At 34.8% G+C, this 25,716-nt stretch overlaps 1 protein-coding gene and 1 long non-coding RNA gene across 4 annotated transcripts; one reads left to right on the forward strand and one right to left on the reverse strand.

Annotated features, from left to right (window-relative positions):
* The first annotated feature begins 4,415 nt into the window (after positions 1-4,415).
* CSN2 (casein beta) lies at positions 4,416-17,647 on the forward strand. 3 transcript variants are annotated; one of them, XM_082463953.1, is made up of 8 exons: positions 4,416-9,178; positions 9,916-9,942; positions 10,050-10,076; positions 11,117-11,140; positions 11,234-11,278; positions 12,956-13,453; positions 14,038-14,079; positions 14,803-17,647. In XM_082463953.1, exons 1-7 carry the CDS (start codon positions 9,128-9,130, stop codon positions 14,041-14,043), a joined length of 678 nt encoding a protein of 225 aa, XP_082320079.1. In that variant the 5' UTR covers positions 4,416-9,127; the 3' UTR covers positions 14,044-14,079; positions 14,803-17,647. The 3 variants fall into 3 exon arrangements, with proteins under 3 accessions (XP_082320079.1, XP_082320080.1, XP_082320078.1); XM_082463954.1 differs by lacking the exon at positions 14,038-14,079; XM_082463952.1 differs by having other exon boundaries at positions 12,956-17,647.
* Positions 17,648-17,795: 148 nt separating this feature from the next.
* LOC309661920 lies at positions 17,796-25,439 on the reverse strand. Its single transcript, XR_014264371.1, has 2 exons — positions 24,798-25,439; positions 17,796-23,940 (listed from the first exon to the last, which is right to left on the reverse strand). It is a non-coding gene; the product is annotated as an uncharacterized lncRNA (long non-coding RNA).
* Positions 25,440-25,716: the final 277 nt, after the last annotated feature.

Below are 25,716 nucleotides of genomic sequence, written 5' to 3' on the forward strand. Positions count from 1 at the left end.
AACCTTGTTTTTTCCATCATGTGGTAATTCTGTGGTTTAAGATACAAGTAACCTATGTGAATTCTAAGAAGAACTCACTATGATCACATGTTGTTTTTCTGACCAATTTTTGTACCCACATATTCTAAGGAGTATTTCATACAGGATGATTTAGAACATGATTAGAGGAAATGAAGCTGTTATTACGTGTATTGATTATTAACATTCTGTTTTTACGTAGCCTCACCTCTGCCATGGTCTAGTTTTGTGGTTCAAGGAAGTTCTTGTCTTTCCTAGTCTCATTTTCTCATTTGCATAAATTTAGTTGGCTACAGGCAAAAAGAATTTCGCAGATCTGTTTTCTATTTTCTTTGAACACGTATCTGAAAAACATTTGGATATGTAATAAAATTGCATTATTATAAAAATAAATGTGCTTCATTATTTGAATGAATGAAGAACTGAAGCTTGGTAGCCATCTATCAAATATAAAAACTTGGTCTACCTGAATGACAAGCCACACAATGTAATGACTCGTATCCACTACTTATTAGCACTATAAACTGAGTAGATAAGTTTTCTCTTCAGGTTTTTCATCTGTAAGATGGTGTCAATTAAATATACGCGTGTGTGTATATTTTTGCAAATTTTAGCAATAGTGTATGTAATAGAAAATATTATTTTTTAGGTGGAAGATGCTAAATCAGAAAATATTTACTCATTCAAATAACCGTAGAGACCAACCAAGTGATTTAAATGAATAAAACAGCGCTAGACATAAAAAAGGTAAGATAAAATATGGATTATAGCCTCCTAGAAAGTTCGAGCCTGGGTCGAAGGAAGCAGTCAATATTCAGCTCCAGCCAGTTTTTGACACAGAAAAATTAATACTCTGTATTACCAGATTCTTCAAATTATTTTAGGAGATAAATCAGAAGTCTGGATTTTTTAAAATGTGAATTCTTTTGATATTTACAGGCTATCAACAAAATTGAAACATGCCTTAAAATATCTTATTCACCAAAAAAACACATTGAAGGGCTGGGTTTGCTAAAATAAAGAGATCACAAATGTGATTCTGTGTTACTGGAGAATGAATCATTCTGGCAAGCTAAGTGGAATCAACTTAAAAATTAACTTTTAAGCATAATGATATTTTTAAAATTTCCTAATTATTTTATGTAGAAGAATTTTAAAAATTTACCACACCTTACTACATTCTGAAACACTAAATATAATCAATTTATATATATATGTTATTTACAGTCATTGACTAATTTAAAGTAGTTCAGCACCATAAAATTATTTTCTTGAAATTGCTATTTTTTCCTGTTTCTGATTTTTATGTCTCCTATTAACCATATTGTTTTGCTTATGCATTTTTATGACTGCTTATCAGTCATAATGTTTTGTGTGGATCTATTTTAAAAAGTTTTGTTTCCTGAGGGCAAGATATCTGATCTGTTTTAATCATTTTTGCATCTCCATCCATTAGCGTGGGGGGCTTCACAACCATGCTTGTTCATTTTTCTAACTCTCCAGAGAAGCTCTGAATCAGTCATTTGTCTTGGGTAGATCTGCTCTTAATGCCTCCTGCATGATCATCACCATTCTATTTTATCCCTTTTCTCTCTTACATCTTTGCTTCATTTCCAGTGGTCTTTCTTTAGCCTAGACAAATCATCAGTTTTGCCCCATCCGATATTCTACAAATCCTATCTCATAATTTCCTGTCTCTTCAGCTACATCACCAGTTTTCTCCTACCAGTTACCATCAAATGCTTAGATGAACAACCGAAAAGATTTACATTTGTGGATTTTGCTCCATAACTTGTTCATTCAACTTTCACCTCATTCACGTCTTTTGTTCTTTCTTAGGTAATTGTAATTTGTTTCCTAATTGGTCTTTCCACTTCTAACCTGACATTTTTCTAGGTCATTATCCACATTATTCTCAGAATTATTTTGCAAAAACTGTTGTGACAAGCCATTTTGCTGCAAAAACTATTTTAATGGTTTCATATTACATATGGAATAATATCCAAGGTCTTAACACAGAATTCAAGACCATTTCACAGCTTTCTGGGGAGATATTTCTGGCCTTACTTCTTGCCTCTCCTTATGTCTCATATATAACTTTTCCATTCCATAATTCCATGTCTTCACGTCTTTCCTATGTATAATACCTTCTGACAGAGAATGCTCTCTCTTCACATTCTCTGACTAACAAACTCCTATGTATTTTCCAAGACAAAGTTGAAATTTGAACATTTCTGTGACAATATCCTCCAAGCCTCAGGTAGGTCTAAGTGCTTGCTTATTTGGTGTGTTCTTTAAGAGAGTATTTACACTGATGCTGTATTTTAGTCAGTCACATCTTAATTAATTCATTTACTCAGTCAACAGTTATTTAAACTATGTAAATAAATGAATTTAATTTTATTACATAAACTACTTAAACTTATTTAAAAGTAACTAGATGTATTATTCTAGGCTCCTGGGATATAGCCCTCATGAAACTTACATTCTTTTAAGGGAAACAGATTTATAAGTGTACAGGGCTACAGAAACACAAACAATTGGAGACAAGTAGCAAAAAAAAAAAAAAAAAAAAAATCACGATAAAAAGTAAAATGTATAGTATTTACATTATATTATATGAAAAGAAGAAAAATAGGTAAAGGAAGTGGGGTAGGAAATGTCAGGAGGAGTACTGGGGAAGATGGCCAAGAAAAGCCTCACAGAAAAATTAAGTAGAGACATAAGAGAAGAGTGGGGAGTGGTGCATGCATTTATCTGGGGAAAGAATTCTGGACTGAGGAAATGACTAATGGAAAGCTATCAGGTGGCAGCTCACCTACTGTGCTCAAGGAATAGCAAAGGGGCCAGCAGGACAGAGCAGGAACTAGACGGAGAATACACAGAACATGAGGTCAAAGAGGCAACAGGGGGCCTGATGATGTAAGGTATTTTAGGTCATTGTAATGACTTTTGGATTTTAATCTGGGAGTGACAGGAAACCAATGAAAGGCAGTATGTAGAGGTGTTGTTGCTTTGAATGTTAAATAGTCTAAGAAAGTCGGGAAGAATATGTGACTGCTGCACTTCATTTTATAGTGAGAACAATTGTCATGGTTGAGTATTTTTTGTCAGCTACATTCACAGGTACAGAAGGTAGAATTCGGATTAACCTGGGATATGATTTAGGTAAGACAGTATAGTAAAATTGGAGACAAGTAGGGGTTTTGAATATCTGTATACAAGTGTGATAATAGCAATTTCCTTGAAATTCAAATTGGGAAAAGAGGGGCATATAGACATAAGGAATTCAAAGGCACTGAAGCACTGACAGGATGGTTGAAAGGTCCTAGATTCTGATGAAACCAAATAATGTTTGGCTTCAGATATAAAAAGGGGTTTATTCAGTAGGTAGGAAATGGTGTAGGAAAGTAGGCAGGATGAAATTATGGAGTGGTGAAATTACTTTCATGACAAAATGTAGTCATATGTCCTTCCACGTTTATGATCTGATAATGAGCAGGAACCACACCATCTTTGTCTTTTTTCTTTGAGTGACTTTTCAAGTCACCCAGTACAGTGCTTCTAAATGTGAGATGATTTTTCACCGCCCTGCCCCAGGAGACATTTGGAAATTTCTTGAGACATTTTGGGTTCTAATAGCTGTGTGGTTGGTGCTACTGGCATCTTATGGGTAGAGGCCAGGGAAGCTGCTAAACATCCTACAACACACAGGATAACCCCCACAACAAAGAATTCCCCTGCTCAAAATATCAATAGCATGAAGGTTGAAAAATACTGGTCTAGCATGTAGTATGTGCTCAATAAATGTGTCTTGAACTTGAGTGAAGTTTTATGATCATATGTAAAGGGAGAGTAATTAGGATTAAGAGTGTGTCCTATGAATCAGGGTTCTGGGTTTTATGCTTTCATGGTGTCTGCTTGCTCACAGAACATATTTCTTATTCCCCCTGATTCTTGATTAACTTTATAAATTAATCTTAATAGCTATATTTCACATAAATAAGATGTTATTTTATTGTATTTGGATAATCTCATGGAAAGAATTAAAATGCTCCATCTATATAAATAATGCTAAGCTAAACTATCTATCCCTACCTAATAATTTGTCAGAATTAATTCTGTGTTCTGTTGTTCCTAAGTCTGAATTATTATATAAATCCTATTTATTTTCCTTCTCCCTGCCCCCATGTTTTGGAAGTTATTAAACAGTACCTCAAATATTTTTTAGGAAACTGAAGTTTTTAGTTAACAGCTCTATCTCTAAATAGCTATAGTGTCCTGAAAAAAATAATACAAATTCCCAGGTCCTCAGTTTCCTCTTCTCTAAAATATATTTAAGACATCATATGGATGATATCTCTTAACTTTTTTTTTTTTTTTTTTGACTATGCCACACAGCTTGCGGGATCTTAGTTTCCTGACCAGGGATCGAACCTATGCCCGCCACAATGGGAGTGCAGAGTCCTAACCACTGGACCACTAGGGAATTCCCGATATCTCTTCTAGTTCTTATTTGCTGAACATTTTTTGGTCCCTTTATTGTACTCTTTATCCAGCTTTTCTATTGCTCTCTTTCTTGAGGGTATTACTTACATGGTTTCAGCTAGAATATAGCCAAAACGCATGACTGCATATTTCAGATCCATCATTCAATATGGGAAAAAGCTTTGGCTGAACAAATTCTGCTTATAGCAAATAGTACTAGAACATCTTGCTTAGATTATATCTTGCTCCTCACCCAGGATTATCTTATAAAATTTCCCTGTATGAAATTCTCATTTTGCCTTATAAAAATGGCAACTCTTAAGTTATACATTGCAAAAGCTTGAGTTGCCCACATGGCGCTTTGCTTCTTATTGGTCCTGTGTTCTGAAGCTTACATGGCCAGTGGCACCTGATATTATCTTAAATCTCAGGCTTTTTAATTTTCCCTTGGACAAGCTCCTTTCTCTAGTGTATTGTTAGTGCTTTCCTTGATCAAGGTTTTACCTACTTTTCTGGCCCAATTGAGTCCATAACTATATCAATTAATATAATTCAAACTTGGTGAGAGACAGTCATAAGGCAATGCTGTGTTTATTGCACAATATGTAAAATATCTTGCTGAGAAAATAAAAAGGAAGTGTTGAATGGGTAGAGCATGCTTGCTTTTGTATTCCTTTTCTCAGAAATCACACTTTTTTGGCTGTGGCCTTGGCAACCAAGAGCTAACACTAAAGGCACATGGAGCCGCCAAGGCCTTTTCTAGTTATACCTATGACACTGGAGTCATTTTATCATTTCTTTTCATGGCTTCCTCCTGGCTCCCTATGAACAGTCTTAGAATGAAGATTACCTGAATAATTCAAATACATAGCAGACATTGACTTGGGTTTTCTAAGCAATACAAAACTTGTATGACAGTCAGATGTGTTCCTCTCCCACACACATCTAGCATGATATGAATGCAAAGTATATTGTGAAGAAAAAATATTAATTATGTTAAAGTGCCTACTTTAGAAGGGCATCTATGTGTCCTGAAGCCCTGAATATATCTATTACAGGCAATGAATAGAAGAAACAAACCTTCTAAAAATGAGTAGTGTCAAATACAACTACATTTATGAACATCAATTGCTAAAGAGGCAAAGAAACTTGAAGACTGCTTTTGTAAATGGGCACCTAAAAAGTACTTTTGAGGTCTGGCTCAGACTCTATTGTAGTACTTTGAGTAAGACCCTCCTCCTGTCTGGGTTTTCATTTTCTTTCTTCCTTCCCTCATTTGTCCTTCCATGTATACTAGCTGATAAACATTGACTCACTGTAAAAGATATGAGGCCAAACCTGAGCTGCCCCGTTTTAATGAATTTGTACCACTATCATTCATTTTGTAGAAGTATTCTTTAAATGTTACTTTCTGTCTTAAAACCCTTCAACAAATCCCCACTATCTAGAGAATAAAATTCACGTTCCTTAGGATCATTTCATGCTTTGCCCATCATTATCTGACCCCTTTCTCTTTCTCTCTTCTCATCTCAGTCTGCTTGCAATCATCTCAATCCTTGCAATTCATGACCCAGATTCACTACTTGATTTAATTGTAGTGACTTCTTTCTCTTATTCAAGACCCTATTCTTCCTTTCCTTTTAGCCTATAACTCTCTTCCCTCTTCGGGTCTAAGCTACCATCATGGACTTGTTAGCTTGTCATTTTCTCCATTACAGCATAAAACACTAACAGCTATTCAGGTTAGCACGAAATTGTGTCTTTTGTGTGGCTTGTGTCTCTCTGGTGTCTATTAGAATTTCCCCACAATTAAGATCTTGAAGACCCACCAAGTACTAAAGAGACTTTATTGTGGTTACAATAACTTGGGGACTGGGCCAGAACATCACTGTCCCCCAGCCAATGTCTGTAGTTACTGGACAGTGTCATTTCCTTTATCAGATTGTGAATTATTCCCTTGTTAAAATGCTCCCCAGAATTTCTGGGGAGAGATAATAGGAAGAATTCATTTTCTAATCATGCAGACTTCTTGGAATTCAAACTCACTATTGATTTTATTTCAACCACAAAATTAGCATGGCATTAAATACTGTATATAAAGAGCGACAAAAGCAGACCATTATCCACTCAGCTCCTCCTTCACTTCTTTTCCTCTACTTCAGAAAAAAGGTAAGAATTTCAGATATAAATTCAATGTATCCTCTCCTCATCTTTATTTCAAACTAAGTTGAGATATAGAAAGAATATAATTGCTTAAAATATATCTTTAAACGTTAGAGTATTTAAGGTAGTGCTAACAATATGTTTAGCACTTAGGTTGAAAAAAAATAGAAGTATCTATAAAGATTTGATAAAAATTATAATGACAGCATATGTTTTCTGAGTCTAACAAAATGTAGTAACAGTGATTGCTATTTTCTTTAGTACACGACTAGTTAACAGGCTATATTAAAAGATCTATTTCTTGAAGTAAATATTTTTCAGTTTGATTAAACATACCACAACCATAAAGGCAAACACATTTAATTTATAGTATGGGGATTTGAATAATTATTATTGAGAAAGCATTAGCCAACAAATAGTTTATAGAAGTAGCATACTGAGTCAAGAAATGGACAATATTTTTAGAAGAGTGTATTTATCAAAATTGTTTAGAACATCCAAATTCCCAGTTTATCATTTAGTTTATACTATTTAAAAAATATTAAAATAGATACATGAAACACAGAATTAAGTTAAAGAGAAACAAAGTGTTTTACGTTGTACAAAAATTCTAGATCTGACAGAGATGACCAGGAAACAAAAATTAAGGAAAAATATGATCTGAAAGAAAGAATAGCTCAAAGTATATTAGTCAATTATAAAATTCTTGCTTGAAAATCTGTGTATAAAATGCTAATTATAAAATAAAGAAAATGTAATAATATTCTCCCTACTTGTAATGAATTCTAATATAGTACCATACTCTTTTTTTGAGTCATGACAAGAAAAAATTATTTAGAAATTTATAGAAGTGTTAGGTAAAGTAAAATTAATATAGAATTATCACCCATGAGAAAAATCTAGAAAAAAATTTCTTAATTTAGTTTAAAAATCTGGGATTGCAGATTGTGTGTCAAGGGATATTGGTGACACAAACATTATTTTTTACAAGAACTTATAGAAATACAACAAGACCAACCATTTAGTACATTTTGGTCAAAAGTGATAACATATTTTATGTTATGCTCCAAGGAGAAGTAGCCTAGAGTGGGGACTGGACAAAAGAACCTGACACCTTGGTAAATCATCAAGGAATAAGTACACATTTTCACGGAGAGACAATAAACGGAGTGTATGATCTCTAAAATTATATGCGACAAAGGAGAAGAGATGGCATTAGGCGTGTGGGGATGAAGACTGAGAGGTGGATATACATGGAGAAGAGACAATCCAATCAGTCCTAGAAAATGTCTGGATAAGTGGAGCAAATAAAAGAAATGCTAAAATGAAAATGGTGGTCTTATTGGAAATAAAGAGATATGAATAAGCCAAATACCCATGGAAATCATTTCGTTTAGTAGAGAAAAGATAAAAATAAAATATGATCTTCTTCTTTGTATATATTTTCTTTGATCAGTTGACTCTCAATAGAACTGAGGCTCCAACAGGACTGAGACCTTAATATTTTGTTCACTGCTAAAATCCCAGCACCTAAACAATGTCTGACAATAAAAGGTGCTAAATAAATATATATTTTTTTAAATTTTATTTTTATTTATTTTTGGCTGCAACGGGTCTTCGTTGCTGTGAGCAGGCTTTCTCTAGTTGCAGTGAGCGGGGGCTACTCTTCATTGCAGTGCGCAGGCTTCTCGTTGTGGTGGCCTCTCTTGTGGAGCATAGGCCCTAAGAGCACGGGCTTCAGTAGTTGTGGCACGTGGGCTCAGTAGTTGTGGCTCGCAGCTCTAGAGGGCAGGCTCAGTAGTTGTGGTGCACGGGCTTAGTTGCTCCTTGGCATGTGGGATCTTCCTGGACCAGGGCTCGAACCTGTCTCCCCTGCATTGGCAGGCGAATTCTTAACCACTGCACCACCAGGGAAGCCCCTAAATAAATATTTTTGAATAAATGAATCAACTAATTAATCTTTCTGTAAATATTTGTAACTTTTTTTTCTGTCTTTCAAAAAAGCCCTCATAAGTACTGTGAATGAGACGAAAACGAGTAAAGTAGGATAGGGCTGTTAGCTGAAAATATCTGAATGGCTGGCAATGAAATATAAACTTGGTATGTAAGATTAAGGAGCCATAGTAGATTTTGACCTTGGTCATATGATAAAACTTCTATTAGTATTTTTTCTAAAATACAGTCATTTTCTTCTTCTTTTTTTTTTTTTTTTTCTTTTTTTGGCCGCACCATGTGGCATGCGGCATCCTAATTCCCCAACCAGGGATTGAACCGCCCCCCTGCAGTGGAAGCATGGAGTCTTAACCATGGGACCACCAGGGAAGTCCCCAGACATTTTTATTTTACATTATCTTTGGTTTCTTTTAAAGGAAAGTAATCCTACCTAAATAAGAAAATATATTAGATTGACAAGTAATATACCGTTTCCTCATTTCCCCATTCACAGGACTTGATAGCCATGAAGGTCCTCATCCTTGCCTACTTGGTGGCTCTTGCCCTTGCAGGAGAGGTAAGTACAGAAAATATCTTGAAATAACTAAGAAATAGTACTATCTGCCTATTTGCAGAATGTAGTATTACCAACATTTTAAATGTATAAATAATGCAGAATCTCAGATTTTTTTTTGACTTCTAAGAAAATCATTTACATTCACCCACTATCTCAACAGAATCCTATAGGACCACAAATCTGGGTCAAATGCTTCTACAGTATTGTGCCACCAGTCCCTAAAGGAAAAGCAAACAGACCAATAAGCAGCAGACAAACAAGAAGAAACACACATAAGAACAAAAAATTGAGTAATGTTGCACAAATACAATTGCATGCATGTGAAATCTTGATAAATATATCTTATTCCAGTGATGAAATATACATATCTCTTACTCTAGGGAACTGGGCTGATTCCTACCTGTACATATTCAACAGAGGATGCTACTTCGGAAGATGAATAGTCATAAACATATTCATAATCATAATAAAAAGTGTTCAATACAAATTAAAATAACTCCTTTTCTGTTACCCATAAAAAAGACTCTTCATTAAGGTAAAATTAAAATATACCAATAAAAAGGTACTAAATTTGAAAGCTGTAAAAGCAATTACAAGTCTCTCAAAAGACATATAACATTTTTTATTCCTCAAATTTGTGAAATAGCTCTCCATAAGGAAGGTAAAAATTAGGTAGGAAAAATGTTTAATAATGGGTTAGCTATGGGAACTAAAATGGTGTCTTTTTTTCTCTATAGAAAGAAGAACCCAAAGTATCCGGTGAGGTAAGATATTTTTATTCAGAGAAAAATTTCCAACCATAAAGTAATAACACTTCCTGATGATCTAGTAGAAGACTCAGCTGATTGTTGATTTCTTTTTTCCTTTACAGACTGTGCAAAGCCTTTCAAGCAGCGAGGTAAGACAACGATCATTCGGAGGCAATTTCCCAAATTTAGAACAAAAAACTACTGTACTTTCTTTTTGTGTTACATTAGGGCAGTTAAGCCAATGTAGCTATGTTCTGACAGGTAACTAATGTAAATTTCCACTGTATATGTTTAAAGACAGAATAAATGTCTAGAAGATTTAGTATTCTAGCAGTTTCTAAGTTTGCCTGCTACTTGAATTGTGTCACTGTGCCCTGCTTTTTTTTTTTTTTTTTTTTTTGATGAACTATACAGTCCTCTTTTCTATCTTGAACTCTCTCTATGTTAACCTCTTTCACTGTTTTGACATTTATTGAGCACTTTCTGTATCAGACTTTGACTGGGAGCTGTGGTACAAACTGGAAAGAGGGATGCGCTTAGTAAAGAGTGGGCAGACATGCAAATGGACATATTTTGTTATTATAATAGCAATCTAGTAAATAAGAGGCAGTGAGAATTAGTGTAGTCCTAAATCTGCCTGGGGGAGTCATGTAGATATTAATGCTTGCACCACTCTTTTTGGGTCTGTTATCACCTGTTAGTTAAATGGTACATCAATATACTTTGTCTTTTTGCAAAGATTATAAGATCCTTAGGGGAGGGTATGTATTTCTTACAATTCATTTGAAGCCTAAACATAACAAGGGAACTAAGAATGATTAACAAATGCATCAATGGTTATTATCATATATTTTCAATGGCTATTCTTCTAGATCTAGATGAGGGTATTAGAGATCATTTGTTGTCATAAGAAGGGAACAGGGTGATAGAGAGAAATTAGCTTCTGTTAAATGCCTCTTTTGGTATTATGCTCACTAATTTTCTTTTGTTTCTAGACTGCATCATCTGTTCTTTTATACAACAGATTTATTCAGAAGAGTGTAACATAAAGTTTCAGCAATTAAAATAATGATATTATCAAACAATATGTCTGCATTAGCCTATTAAATGTCTTCATTTTCTGATGTATGTTGACAACTAAGAATTGTTCATTAAAACTGAACCTGATTTTATTTTTTTTTCCCCGAAGGAATCTGTTACGCACATCAACAAGGTAAAACCGTTATATTTAAATGTACATATTTTCAAAATTTCCTGTTTGATTTTTACAAATAATAACATTTCTTTATGTGTAATTGTTTTTTAGCAGAAAGTTGAGAAGTTTAAACATGAGGAACAGCAGCAAACAGAGGTAATTTTTTCATGATTAGTATATTTTGAAAATTATAATGAAACATAATACATGCAAACATACTTATAATAATTATGTTCAGTCTAAAGAATGGTAATAATATAAACATCAGTGTGAGAAATTAAACTTTGAGAAGGTGAAAATATTTTTAAAGACTTAAACATTTTTTTTAAATTTTTTATTTTATTTTTAATTTATGGCTGTGTTGGGTTTTCGTTTCTGTGCGAGGGCTTTCTCTAGTTGCGGCAAGCGGGGGCCACTCTTCATCGCGGTGCGCGGGCCTCTCAGTATCGCGGCCTCTCTTGTTGCGGAGCACAGGCTCCAGACGCGCAGGCTCAGTAGTTGTGGCTCATGGGCCTAGTCGCTCCGCGGCATGTGGGATCTTCCCAGACCAGGACTCGAACCCGTGTCCCCTGCATTGGCAGGCAGATTCTCAACCACTGCGCCACCAGGGAAGCCCGACTTAAGCACATTTTTAAACACATAATCAGCTTCCAGAATTTAGTATAAATACCTAAGAATAACTATTGATTTATTCATTTTACTAATAGTATACCTGTTTTCAATAAGTGCACATTGGTAGGAACATTTCTGGATAGGGGTCTGTGATCCCCTTATTCTCAAGATGGATATGGTGAGGAAAGAGAGGAGGAAAGCAGTGTGGCAAAAATCCTAATTTGATCATTTATCAGCTGTATAACCTTGGCTCCAAGTTTATCTGTACCTCAATTTCTTCACCTGTAAATTGAGAATATTCATAAACCCCCAGGATGGATGAGCTGGCACACAGTGAATATTCAATGATTTTACATTAGCATTCTGTAGCTTTTATGTTCCCATTTACGAATGCGTGGAGTTCCTACAAGTATTTCCATTACGCAGATGAGAGAAGTGACGTACAGAACAATTGAGTACACAGTTGTGTGGCAATATCACATAGTTATTAAATAGCACAGCTTGCTTAAAAATAAGGATTGGGAACAACATAAAATTCTGTAATTAAATTACTTTTGTGGTAACATATTTATCTAATTGCAATATTTAAGCTTTCCTGTTTTACCAATGAAGTTAGATTGTCTGGAACTTACACCAAATATTTGCTAAATGGAAATGAATTTACAAATTGATGCCTCTTTAAAGACTCATGATTACCACCTTCTACCAAGGGAAGTAGTGCTAGAAGTTTGCTGTTGTTAAGTAACTCCTTGAATTAAAAAAACAAATTAAGACTTACTTTTCATTAAAACAAACAAAAATAAACCTTGGAGTTATCCCTTTAAGTCTTTTAAAAATAGATCTTCATTCATTATATGAAAACAATTTTGACTATTATCAACATTGTTGATAAGTCTGTACCCTCTGAAGACCAAAGTATATAGCTACAGCTCTACAGGCAACTCAGGAAAAGGTGAAACAAGTCTTGAAATCTCCAAACATTGATTTCTTTTGGCTCTGTGGATTCATCTATGAAGGAAGTGGGTTAATGAGAAATCCCTTAGTGAGCATTTTACTCATTAATCTTCACAGGACCCCAAATAATTTCTTAACCAAAGTAAGTGAAAGATTTTCTTTCTCTCTTTTCACTGAATTATTGTTCAAAAAAGAGGAGGCTAATTCATCATGAATGACAATTATAACTGAATTAAGGACGCAAAGATTATTTTTCCTTCTTTCCAGGATGAACGCCAGGATAAAATCCACCACTTTTCCCAGCCACAGCCTCTAGTCTATTCCTACACTGGGCCAATCCCTTCCCCTATCCTTCCACAAAACATCCTGACTCTTGCTCAGCCCCCTGTGGTGGTGCCTTTCCCTCAGCCTGAAATAATGGAAATCCCCAAAGCTAAGGAGACTATCCTTCCTAAGCATAAAGAAATGCCCTTCCCTATATCTCCAGTAGAGCCCTTTATTGAAAGCCAGAGCCTGACTCTCACTGATCTTGAAAATCTGCACCTTCCTCTGCCTCTGCTCCAGTCCTTGATGCACCAGCCTCCCCAGCCTCTTCCTCCTACCCCCATGTTTCCTCCTCAGCCCCTGCCGTCCCTTTCTCAGCCCAAAGTCCTGCCTATTCCCCAGCAAGTGGTGCCCCACATCCAGAGACATATGCCCATCCAGGCCCTTCTGCTGTACCAGGAGCCTGTACATGGTCCTATCCGGGGGCTCTACCCTGTTATTGTAAGTCCAAATTTACTAATTGTGCTGTTTCACTTATGATATTAGAGTAATTGAAAGCTCTAGAATAAAAGAAAAAATGAATAATGAATGGTTCCAAAATGCATATAGTTTAGATCAGTGGTTCTCAACACTAGCTACGAATAGAATAACCTGGAGAACTTCCCCCCCCCCCACACCAAATCTCAATGTCTAGGCTTACCCATGGAGATTCTGATATAATTGTTCTTTCTATGTAGAAGAAACTGAATATTGGGAAGAAATAATTTCAGGGACTATGATTTAATTGGTCTGTTGATAATTTAGATAAAGAGGATTAAGGTGTACTAAAGCCAGAATTAAATTTGATAATCTCATTTGGTTGGGAATAACAAACCTAAGAAAGTTTGTTATTTTCTACAGTTTTGAAGTTTTCCTTATGCACAATTATTTCCCCACATGCCTCATTTCACATCTTGTTTTTGATGTATGAGCATATGACGGCAAAATACTGAGGTTTTTATTTCAATACTCATGAAATTCTTAGGGAAAGTGTTCTTGCCAAAAGGTGAATTGTATATTTATTCATTTATTTTTTAATTTTTAAGGTCTAAGAGGATTTCAAAATTAATGCCCCCTCCTCACTTTTGGTAAGCTTTAGGAGTTTGGAGATAGAATGATCATTTTTATAGTTAATATCTTTTTACATTTCATTTTCCTGGATAAGCCCCAAATAGTGGCAACTTCCATCAATATACCAACTTAATTATTAATTATCAATTTATTCTCAATGACTGACTATTATTTATGCACCTGAAATTTTGTATCTTTTATATTTCAAATAATTCAAAATTGTATGTATATGCTGTTGACAGATTTGATTGTTTTTCTTTCAATTGCCTATATCCTTATGTTTGATTATCATCATTTTTAGGGAAAACTGAAAATAATTTCTTCTACTTTTATGTAAACATGTTAGAGCTTATTTTAAAGATCAACTGCATTCACATTTCCAACTTAGGCTTTATGAACTTCAATTAGTTATTAGTTAAAATTTATATATTGTCTTTTAATTCATGAGTAAAAATACAGTTTCTTAGTCCAGACATAAGGCTTAAAAAGGGAATAGAATATAGTTTTGAGATTCTTAAGATGCGAATCCTTTTGTGGTCATGACCTAGTAGACATAAAACAATTCCAAATGAGCTGATATTTGGTCCTAGAGGAACTTTTATATGCCTCCAAGATAGGGCACAACATGGTGCATTTGCAATAAAATTTCTCTTATGAATTAGTCCCACCAAAATTACAAATGGTGAGAGATAAGGAGTTATACCATATAACCAATTCTATATTTGTTCTCTATTCCACAGAATTGACTACGACTGGAAATGTGGCAACTTTTCAATCCTTGCATCATGCTACCAAAATAATTTTTAAATGAGTCGACATGGAAAAAATGAAACTTTATTCCTTTATTTATTTTATGCTTTATATGACATTCATCTTAATTTGAATTTGACTCATAAACTCTATATTTTGAAAGGTTTAATTAAACAAAATTTCAACTTTAAGTGGGAAATACCATAAACATATCAAAAAGATGTATAAAAATAGTTTCTGGAATTGTGTTTATTATTATTTCTTTAAGAATCTCTTTCCTAACCAGTCATTTCAATAAATTAATCCTTAGGCATATTTAAGCTTTCCTGTCTTTATTATAATTTTTCAGATGTAATTGGCCTCTTTATTTTTAACTTAAAGTTATCATTGGCATTAAAAATAGCCATGGAAAAATTGAAATTGAATAGAATGCTTTGAATTGAATACCAGAGGATATTAAAAGGTGGAGGAAAAGATAGGGTGATCATATGCTGCATATACTCTAGAAAGTCTTGGTTTATACCTATTATCTCAGTTGAACTATTACACTTGTGCCTTTCACTCTCAGAAGTATCCAGCATTAGATAAATTTTATGGTCATAAATTAGGAATTTATGACCTAATTTATTTATGACCTAATAAATAGGAAAAAAAAGCTTCAAATGTGATATCTGAATCACAGCTCTATAACGTGGTAGCTAAGTGGTGCTGCATAAGTTAGCCTCTAAGAGGTTCCATTTCTACATCTATAAAATAGTCAATTTAAGGGGTTTTATTGAAGTTTTAATGTGAATAGTGCACTGCACGGTACATGATAGGTGTTCCTGGTTGCCCCATGTTCCTGACTTCACTTACACCAGAGCAGCAAGAGCCAGTATCACAATCAGAATGAGCTGAGTTATGTGATTTTAGCCATTAATGCACAAGAGAGCAGACTTATGTGAAGCTCTGATATCCATTGTCTCTGTCTGTGGGGTAATTGTTTCATCATGATGAATTATCTGTCTACCAAATCCTACATTTTTATACACAATTCCATCCCCTTGAGTTTACACAGTGACTTGTCTAATTTCATCTTTCCTGCATCCTCAATGTTTTCCTCACCACAGGATCAAGTCCAAGCTGTACTTAAGCATAATATCTCCTATCTTTAAAGAAAAATTCCATCCTTGACAGTTCTTTAGGTTACTCTATGACAACTGTCATAAAAGAAGTATCCAAACTGCTGTATCCATTTTTTCACTTGTTATTCTCTCATTAGCTTGCTCCAATCAAGATTTTATTCCTATGGAAACGACTTTCTTGAAGATTACCAATAACTTTTGTCTTACTAATCTGTGTTCATTTTACCCAACCTCTCAGTGCTATTTCGTAGAGTTGATCATTCCTTCTTTTTTGAAATATCACACTTCTTTTCGTTTGAAATCCTAAACCTGTTAAGCCCTTGGTTTCTCTCTTAACTCACTAGCCACTTGTTTGCAGTCTCCCTTTTGGCATTTTCTCCTTTTTCAAAACTTTAAGGGTTGGAGTACCCTAGAGGTTAGCCTTACTTTGGTTGATGTTGTTCAGTTCCAAGGCTTTAAGTCCATTCATGAGCTCAGAGCTTCCACACGTATGTCTCCAAACTTACTTCTTTTCTGAACCCCAAACTCACATACTCAACTGCATTCTTTGCCTCCACATCTGAATACCTAATTAATATCCCAAACGTGATATGGCCAAACATAAATTTTTGTCTGAATCCAGTCCCCAACTTGCTCAAAATTTAATTGGGCGTATTTCAATAACAAAGGCAACTGATGTAATAGTATGTAGACAATAGACCTGAATAGGCACTTCATCAAAAGAGGTTATCTTAATGGTCAATTAATACATGAAAAAGTGCTCAACATCATTAGTCCTCAGAAAAAAATGCAAATTAAAGATACTGAATAATATCATGACATGACCACCAGAATGACTGAAATGAAAAGAATTGGTAATACCAAGTGTTTGCAAGAAAAGAGCAAACAAAAGGAATGAAAAGCAAAGCTAAAATAAATGTTAACTGGTACAAGCAACTTGGAAACCTGCATTAGTCTTTGTCGAAGATAAACATCTGCTTATCTTATGACTAGCAGTTTCACTCTTAGGTATATAACCAAAAGAAATATATATATATATTTAATATATATTTATATATGTTTGTTCTAAAGACATTTATACATATATATATAGACACATATATGCTCTAAAACATTTAACCAATATTTTTAGCAACGTTATTATTAATATCGCAAACTAAAATCAGCATAAGTGTGAATTAACAGTATTTTGTATAAATAAATTCTGGTATACAATGCAAAGGGATATTATACTGTAATTAACACGAATGAGTTACTGTCACACAGAACAACGTGGATGAATTTTATATAAATAACATTGAATGACAGTAACTAGACACAAAATATAGTGGAATGTACAACCCCATAAATAGAATCTATTAGAATCTATGAGCAATTAATATCTGATGAGATAAACTAGACTATTGGTTATCTGAGAGAAGGTAGAACTTGATAGGGAATGTGAGAAAGTGCTCTCAGGTATTAGTGATATTCTTTCCTTTAGCCTGGAAGATGAGTACTCTGTGGTAATTCATTTAGATGTGGGCACTCAGTGCATAGCCTACCTTCTTCCTTTTCCCTATGGTTGGGGCCTCACCAATGCAGAATCACTTCTTTGCTTTTGGACTTGAATGTAATTACATACTAGGGCATAAAACCTGGTTTTCTCAGAAGCTGTGGAATAGTTGGTTAATGCTACTGTGAAATGCATAGTTTTAGCCCCCACTGGGCTGAAATTTTTAAAATGAGAAGCAGGAGGTTAAGAGAGAACTTGCAGATTAATTCTCCCTTCTTTATTCTCTGTATATTATTCAGAGGTGGTCATTACACAATAATCACCTTCCATTTTTTTTTTAAAGGATTTTATGAGATAATCTATGTTTTGTTTTTTTTTTAATTTTTATTTATTTATTTATTTATTTATGGCTGTGTTGGGTCTTCGTTTCTGTGCGAGGGCTTTCTCTAGTTGCGGCAAGCGGGGGCCACTCTTCATCGCGGTGCGCGGGCCTCTCAGTATCGCGGCCTCTCTTGTTGCGGAGCACAGGCTCCAGACGCGCAGGCTCAGTAGTTGTGGCTCACGGGCCCAGTCGCTCCGCGGCATGTGAGATCTTCCCAGACCAGGGCTCGAACCCGTGTCCCCTGCATTGGCAGGCAGATTCTCAACCACTGCGCCACCAGGGAAGCCCTCACCTTCCATTTTTGATAGCTAAAACAATTCAGAGGACCCAAACAGTTTATATTAACAGAACAGCTTTATTACAGGCGGAAGATAGAGTACAACAGGAGAAGGGTATGCACTGAAATCTAAGGAGCAAACTTTATTTATCCTTCTACTGCTTGGTACCAAAAGATATGTTTCATATTCACATGTTAAACCATAATCGAGGGTGTGCAAAGCACCTCAATACCAGGAAGCTCAAAAATATTTGTTGTGAGGATCTCTTACAATAAGCTAGTCATGCAGGCATATTCTAGCTACATGACTAGTCTTAACCATTGAAAGCCAAACCCCAATTTGCTCCTCCACTCCTAGATTCCACTGAAATTTGGTTCAAACCATATTCAACTATTACTAAACAATGTTGACAGGCTGATATATCCTGCTGGAAGCAACTCACAGACATATGGTTACAGAATATCATTTACTTTCAGTTATTAAATAGCATAGTGTTGGCCAACGGTCAGTAACTGTGGAGACAAGCATACAGTCAATCCAGACCACCTGAGATTAACCCATGGTATGCACAGCCTTTCTGGAAAAATGTTGTGTGCTGATAAAGCACACCTGCTGATTATCCTTCAACTTGTAGTGAAGTTGTTCTTGCATTGCTTTCATCTTTCCTTACCTCCATTTACATAGGGTACAGGCATATACATAATTTATAATTGCTTCCAAACAAATTTCAGTAAACAATCAATCTAAATAGAGGCTGAAGTTGTAGACATTTATAAATATTTATTATATAAACACAAAATGAATAAACATAAAATATTGTAACAAAGTTGATATTGAATTTAAAGAAATACTTTAACATGACAGAATGTATTTTCTCTTTAATAATTACCAGTTAGATTGAAGAAATGCCTGAGTCTTTGAGAGGACCAATATGAAAACTGGTCTAACTATACTACAAAAATATTGAATTTTCTGTATCAGTGACTATAGTGCATGGAACTTTTCCCCCTCAAGAGTTGTGTTCAAGTCCTAAGCCCTGGTACCTGTGAATGTGACCTTATTTGGAAATAGGGTGTTTGTAGGTGTAATCAAGTTAAGATAAGGTCATACTGGATTAGAGTGGGACCTAAATCCAATGACTGTGGTTCTTATAAGAAAAGGGAAATTTGGACAGAAACATACACAGACATACACAGAGGAAAGTTAGCCATGTGAAGGCAGAAGCAGAAAATGGAGTGATATAATTATAAGATACAACCGCAAATTATGGATGCCAAGAATTCTTGGCAACCACCAGAAGCTCTGAAGAGGCAAGGAAGGATCTCTAGAGCCTTCAGAGGAAAGATGGCCCTAACCAATACATTGATTTCAGTCTTCCAGCCTCCAGACTTTGAGAAAATAAATTTCTGTTGTTTTAAGCTATCCAATTTATGTTTTTGAGTTATAGCAATCTTAGAAAACAAATACAATGAAATGTACAAAATTTGGTTACATTTTGTTCAAAAATCAGTTGAAAATCTTTGATCAAATTATTTAACAAGTAGAGAACCAAAAAAGTTCTGCCTTACTTAAATTATTAAGAGCAAAGCTTGCAAATGGGAAAACATTGAAATTTATTCCCCATGGAAGAAATTTTTAAAAAATAATGAAAACTCAAATAACATACAAAATTTAATTTTGAACTTCTACAATTGCAATTTCGTATATCTTAAAATGTAGCTAGAATATTTTAATTGCTTTTGGATGAAGAAGTGACTATATGTTCCAAGCCAAGAGTATCATGATACCACAATCCCTCATCTCCAGTGGGGGAAGTTCTCGAACCTAACAGAGGAAATTAACATTCCTCTATAGATGCATGGACACTCAGGGAAACTGCAGTATAATCACTTCCTCTAGGATTATAGGACCTGACTGCTCATAAACCCCTGAGATGTGAGCTACCCACATCTAAGTAAAGTAAAGTCAGTCCATGGAAGAATGATGGCAAAGTTTGAACAAAAGTGTTAATGACTACCTTCAAGTTCTTAAATCCCACTATACTCTACTCTTGCAATTTTTATTTGCATGAATTAATAAATTCCTTTCTTCTTTACATTATTTTGAGATAAGATTTATTTATGTCACTTGGAACCATAAGATTCCTGACAGAAGAGAACCAAGTTTCTGTACCTCATGGTTCTATGTAAGTGGATCTTTCACCACTTATGACCATAAAGCTTATATTTTTGAAAAGAAAAATCCAAGATGGAGTTTTTGAATTATAAATTTAATGTTTTAGTTCAGGATTTCATAACAAAACACCACAGACTGAATGGCTTAAACAACAAACATTTATTTTTCACAGTTCCAAAGGTTGGAAGTCCAAAATCAAGGTGCCAGCAGATCTTGTCTGATGAAGGCTCCCTTCCTGGCTTGCAGACGGCTGTATCCTCATACGAGAGAGTGAAAGATCGTCTCTCTCATATCTTTTCTTATAAGGGCACTAATCCCACTCATAGACATTCCACTTTCATGACCTAATTGCCTCCAAAGATGCCGCCTCCAAATGCCATCACATTGGGGATTAGGGCTTCAATATATGAATTTGGGGGAGCACAAACATTTAATCTATAGTGATTAAAATGACCTGAATTTTCAAACTGAGTAGGTCTTGTGAAATTTAGGACAGTAGGATCCCAACTACTGAAAGTGAAATATATTGGAAGATATGGAAAATTTAGAGAACCTCCAGATCCCAAATGCTCCTGAAAGTCTCACTGTGCCTCTTTTTCATGATGAAATCATGATTTCTTTGTTTACTGTAGCTAATCGTTACCTTAATTTCCCACTTCTCACTTTTGCTTCACTATAACCAGGATTCAACCTTGATATAAACTGGGAGTTCCCAATATTCGGTCACACTTGACCTGTGTACTCCTGCATGGCAACAATGTATTGGAAGGAGTAGCAGAAGAGGGATGCATACATTCTTCAGTTCACTGTCAGCACCATTTTTTCACAACCATTTCTTTTACTCGTGTTATTTGTCAAGCTCTAGAAGGCAGTTTGGTAACCATAATCAAAATGGAAACATTTAAACATCTGTAAATAGATATGCTTAGTTCAAATGGCCCATCACTTCCCTGTGTCTATAGACAAAGCATAAATGACTCTCCTTTAAATTTTCCATGAAGAATAAACTTTCATAAAAACATTTTCTGCCTAACGACAGTTGACCGAAAACTCGAGTGGGAGGTGCAAAGTAATTGAAATTGTATTTCCAACCTCAGGGGAAATGGAAGGAGACTAGTGTCACCAAACCAAGTGATAACTGGTAAACTCCGAAGCAAAGTGATAATTTAAAATTTCAGAGATATAGTGAATGGGGTAATGATTCCATGAGAAATGGTCAAACCAGAAGTGATCTCTGTGTGAGGCTCATTATTATATCCTTAGGAAAGTTAATGGCTGTCTTATCACATTGGTTTTTGATATATAAATACAAAAATATTCTGGTGAACAGAATTTGTCTGCTGAACAGAACTCTGGCTCAAACTACTATTAGAGAGAGTGATGACCACCTGCTATTTACAAATAAGAATCAGTTTACGGATCTATATCCTGGAATGAAGGGAACGTCAAAATTCTACAGGAAAGATCATACTATAACATCATATTTCCAACCCTGGTACTTACCTTCAGACTGTGAATTTTGGGCATTTACCTGGATAACAGGTACTATCTGATCTTCTTACGGACTCTGGGATCCATGCTCTGTCTTACCACTCATTACTTGGAATGGAGACTGTCCTGATAATCTTTGTTTCGTGTTGAGATTTCTTTGAGTCAAGCAATAATTTGTGTTGCCACTCAAGTTTGCCTCCTTTCAAGCCTAGTGATAGTCTAAACCATTTATAATAAGTCCTCAGTTCAGAGTGTACAATTTGACTGGATATACTTAGCAACTGGTCTAATCCCCATATTACCTCCCTGATATATGGAGTAAGGAGGTCAAAAAATACCAATAGAAACCATTGTTGTGTCTCTTTCTATAAGAAAATAATAATTTGGCATCTCTGTGAGAATTACAACTGTTAATCACTAAAAGATGCAAAGACTAAAAGACAGTGAATTACATCATTATTCTACTTCCTCACTTGGCCTTTGAAATAGCTTCTTGGAGAATAACAGATTATTTCAAATTTAATGAGGTTATGACACCTATTACAGGTGGTATTTTAATGTGGTACACATCAGATAAATTCCTGATACTTATTTTACAGCTAATAAATGCATTTTTCTCCATTCTGACTTAAACACTAAAGAAAAAGAAGAAAATACCAGTAACAGTTTGCTTTCATCTTAAAAACAGAACTTTCTTTTGCATAGGACAGTTTTTAAGGACAAGTCTACTCTAGTCTTGCATCACAGTTTAGACTACAGAAAACGTGACTGTTTTATTGCACTACAGTTCATCGTGCATTCATTAAATAGATGGCTTTATTCCTGCAGGATTCACAACACATGAAGCTGTGTTTTGTTGATTCCTTGGGAACTGACATGATGATAGAAGCTGGGAGATACATTTTATGAAGACATAGGGATCTGTATGTTCCATTAATTTCCTGCAGGTCCAGTAGTCTGAGTATGTTGACAAACCTTCTCTAGATTGAATAACAAGTTGTTTCACCTTGTACTTCTTAACACAGAGAAGGCAAGAGACCCAATGTTAAATGGCTTTTTAAAAAATTTTCAAGGCAAGAAATACATGTTTGGATGTTGTGTCTATGTATATACTTAATTAGTAAGAAACAGAACCACTGATAGCTATCTAGATTGTCTAAGCTGTGGTACAAGAGACCTTGTTACCTGTGTTTTGTGATCTGGGGGATACAAGGTTCTTAAAGAGTCATGACAGATTGGGTTGGTTGGGAAGCCTGGAATAAACCCTGGAAAGTAAATTTCACCTGGGTATTTGAAGATATCAGAGTAAGCAACCATTGTCATTTTGAGAAATAACTCCTCATTGGAGTTTTGGAGGACACTAAACAGCCCACCATGAATACTCTGTTACTGTGTGTCCTGTGCTAACTTTTTAAATCATTGTTATCTAATCTACCTAGTTATAAACCCAAGTATAATCAAATGAATTGGGCCCAAACAAGTTCTGATGGCATAAGTAAACAGCATAACTAGGTTGTTCAAATTCCTAATGCACCCACAACTGCCACACTGCTGTTCTTCTCTGTAGCCACACCTGTGTTCTCATAGAAAATATTCTATAAACAGCTGAGTTCAAATGAAAGATCTTAGACCCAGTTTATAATCTACCAGCATCAGCTAGAAGTGAACACTTAAATTTTTTTCATTAAAATGTGATTGAAAGTGTCATAAAAATGTAGTGGAAACAAAATGTTATATACATAAAGACTCACAGGATTGTGTAAATTCTGATGAATGGATTAATGACAAAAAATAGGAATGGTGCCTTAAAATGTAATTTATTGAAAAGAAGAAAGAAAAAATCTCAGTCACTGCACACAATTATTTGAAATGATGGCACTTACAGGAGAAGTGATTCAAAGGCTTTTTAAACAAATTTTCCATACAGAAATTTAGTAAAGACTTTAATTCCCTCTGACTCAGTGGCTTTCATACTGGCATGATACAGCTGGAATTTAGACAATAAACTGTTAGGACAATTTCACTTAAGGGTGATATGCTATCTAATATACAGTAGAGAACTCAAGAAGAGAATGCCTTCAATTTGGGACTGTCCTATTCTAAAATAGCAGTCAAAGCCTTTGGATAGAATGGTTTTACATGATAGATGAAAGAAATTTAGAGCATGGAATTTTCAGTCCCATCTGTAAATAGAAAAAGAAATATGTGGTTAGTTATGTTACATGTTTTGAAGGGAAGAGGCACTGTTATGATATGATACATTTTAATAGTTGTTTTTTCTTCATCTTAAGGTGAAGCTCACAAAGTTATCTGTGCTTTCCTGTTACTGACGTACATACCCATTGCTCCTGATTTTTAAGTTTTACAGACAATTTATTACTAGGTAGCATTTTCCTTTGCAGTAACAGAAAATATGGCAAGGTAATTCAAAGAAAAAGCTTCCACATATGTCAGACTTTTATCATTTTCCTTATTTTGATCTGTTGTAAGGGAAGTTTCCACCACTGGAAAGGGAAAACACACACACACACACACACACACACACGCACATGCACACACACACATACACACAATTAGAAACTCCAATATACTGGATTAAAGTAATTAAAACAAATTTGGAGACATTTAAGTCTGTTTTCTTTGACAGACAAACACTTGGTTTTACTATGTGACTTGCTAAGGATTTCTACTGCAGTGATCATAAAGAATAAGATTCCACTGTTGGGTTCACCAGAGTCTCAAATTCACATCTTGATGGAAAATTAGTAACATCAACACTCCTATACTTGTATAGGAGTTTCAATGTAATAAATTATATTAATTAACTTAGCTAATTTTTATTGTTATTTAAATTTATTATTCTTATGAAACAAAAATTTGCAAATGTCCAAGACAATTTAATTATTTTCTAAGTGCTAATGTGTCTGCATGCAGCTAGACTACAGGAAAAAAAACAACTTTGCAGAATACAGTCATATCTTTGTACTGAGTTCTCATATGAAAAGAGGATTAATGGTTAGACAAATAATTTCCAACTTACCAAAGACCATAATTGTGGAGCTCCTGAGAAATCACTTGATTCTTCTGAAGGAACAAAAATTGTTAAAATCATGTGATGCAGGTAGTTGGCAATAAAATTTTTCTAAATCAAAAAATGACCACTACTTATTTTCCCAGCAGTATGCTTAACAGATTATTATATTTACTCACCTTCAGAGTTATAAAAACAAGCATCGTTATATTATTTCAAGTAACCAGAAAAGATTACAATTTGAATTTAGGACTTCTGGATGCGAAAATCTGTGCTTTATTCCCCACACTGCTTTTTAATGTATATCATGGGTATAATCAAAAGAAAGGCGTTTAAAGATTAGTAAAAGTGCAAGGAGGATAAAGTTGAATTATTGTATTTTTATTTTGGAGAGAAGTTTTTTCCCATCTTCATCAGAATGAATTTCACTTATAGAATAGATAGCACTGTTCCACATATTCCTGAGTAATGGATTAACATTAGCCATATACCTAAAAGTATCGCCAATTTTCCATTTCAGAAATTTCTAGTATGGGGCACTAAGCATGATGTGTCATGTTTATTCTAAATCTGTTTTTATGGTGTGCTCTGTAAGCAATTTTCTTTTATTTCCTTTGATAGAACATCAGCATGCAGTAATTTAAATGAACTTACCACCACTGTGGCATAATTGTTTTTCCACCGTTCTCAGAGGCAATGGGTTTAGGGATGTCGGAGAATGATGGAGAAGCAGTATATTGTGTGACTTGTGGAGGATAATACCAGGCAGCATAGGGATGGGCATCAAGCTGATAGAATTGTTGGAAAGGCTAGAGAGAAAGACCATAGAAAAAGCAACAGTGTATGAGAATATTGCTGTTTTGAATCTCTGAAAATGAATCATTGTATTCATCTCAGACATGGCTATTAGCATCACAGGAGATGTTTA

The sequence above is a fragment of the Balaenoptera physalus genome (assembly GCF_965194825.1).
Source record: "Balaenoptera physalus genome assembly, chromosome: 5".
NCBI classification, from domain to species: Eukaryota; Metazoa; Chordata; class Mammalia; order Artiodactyla; family Balaenopteridae; genus Balaenoptera; species Balaenoptera physalus.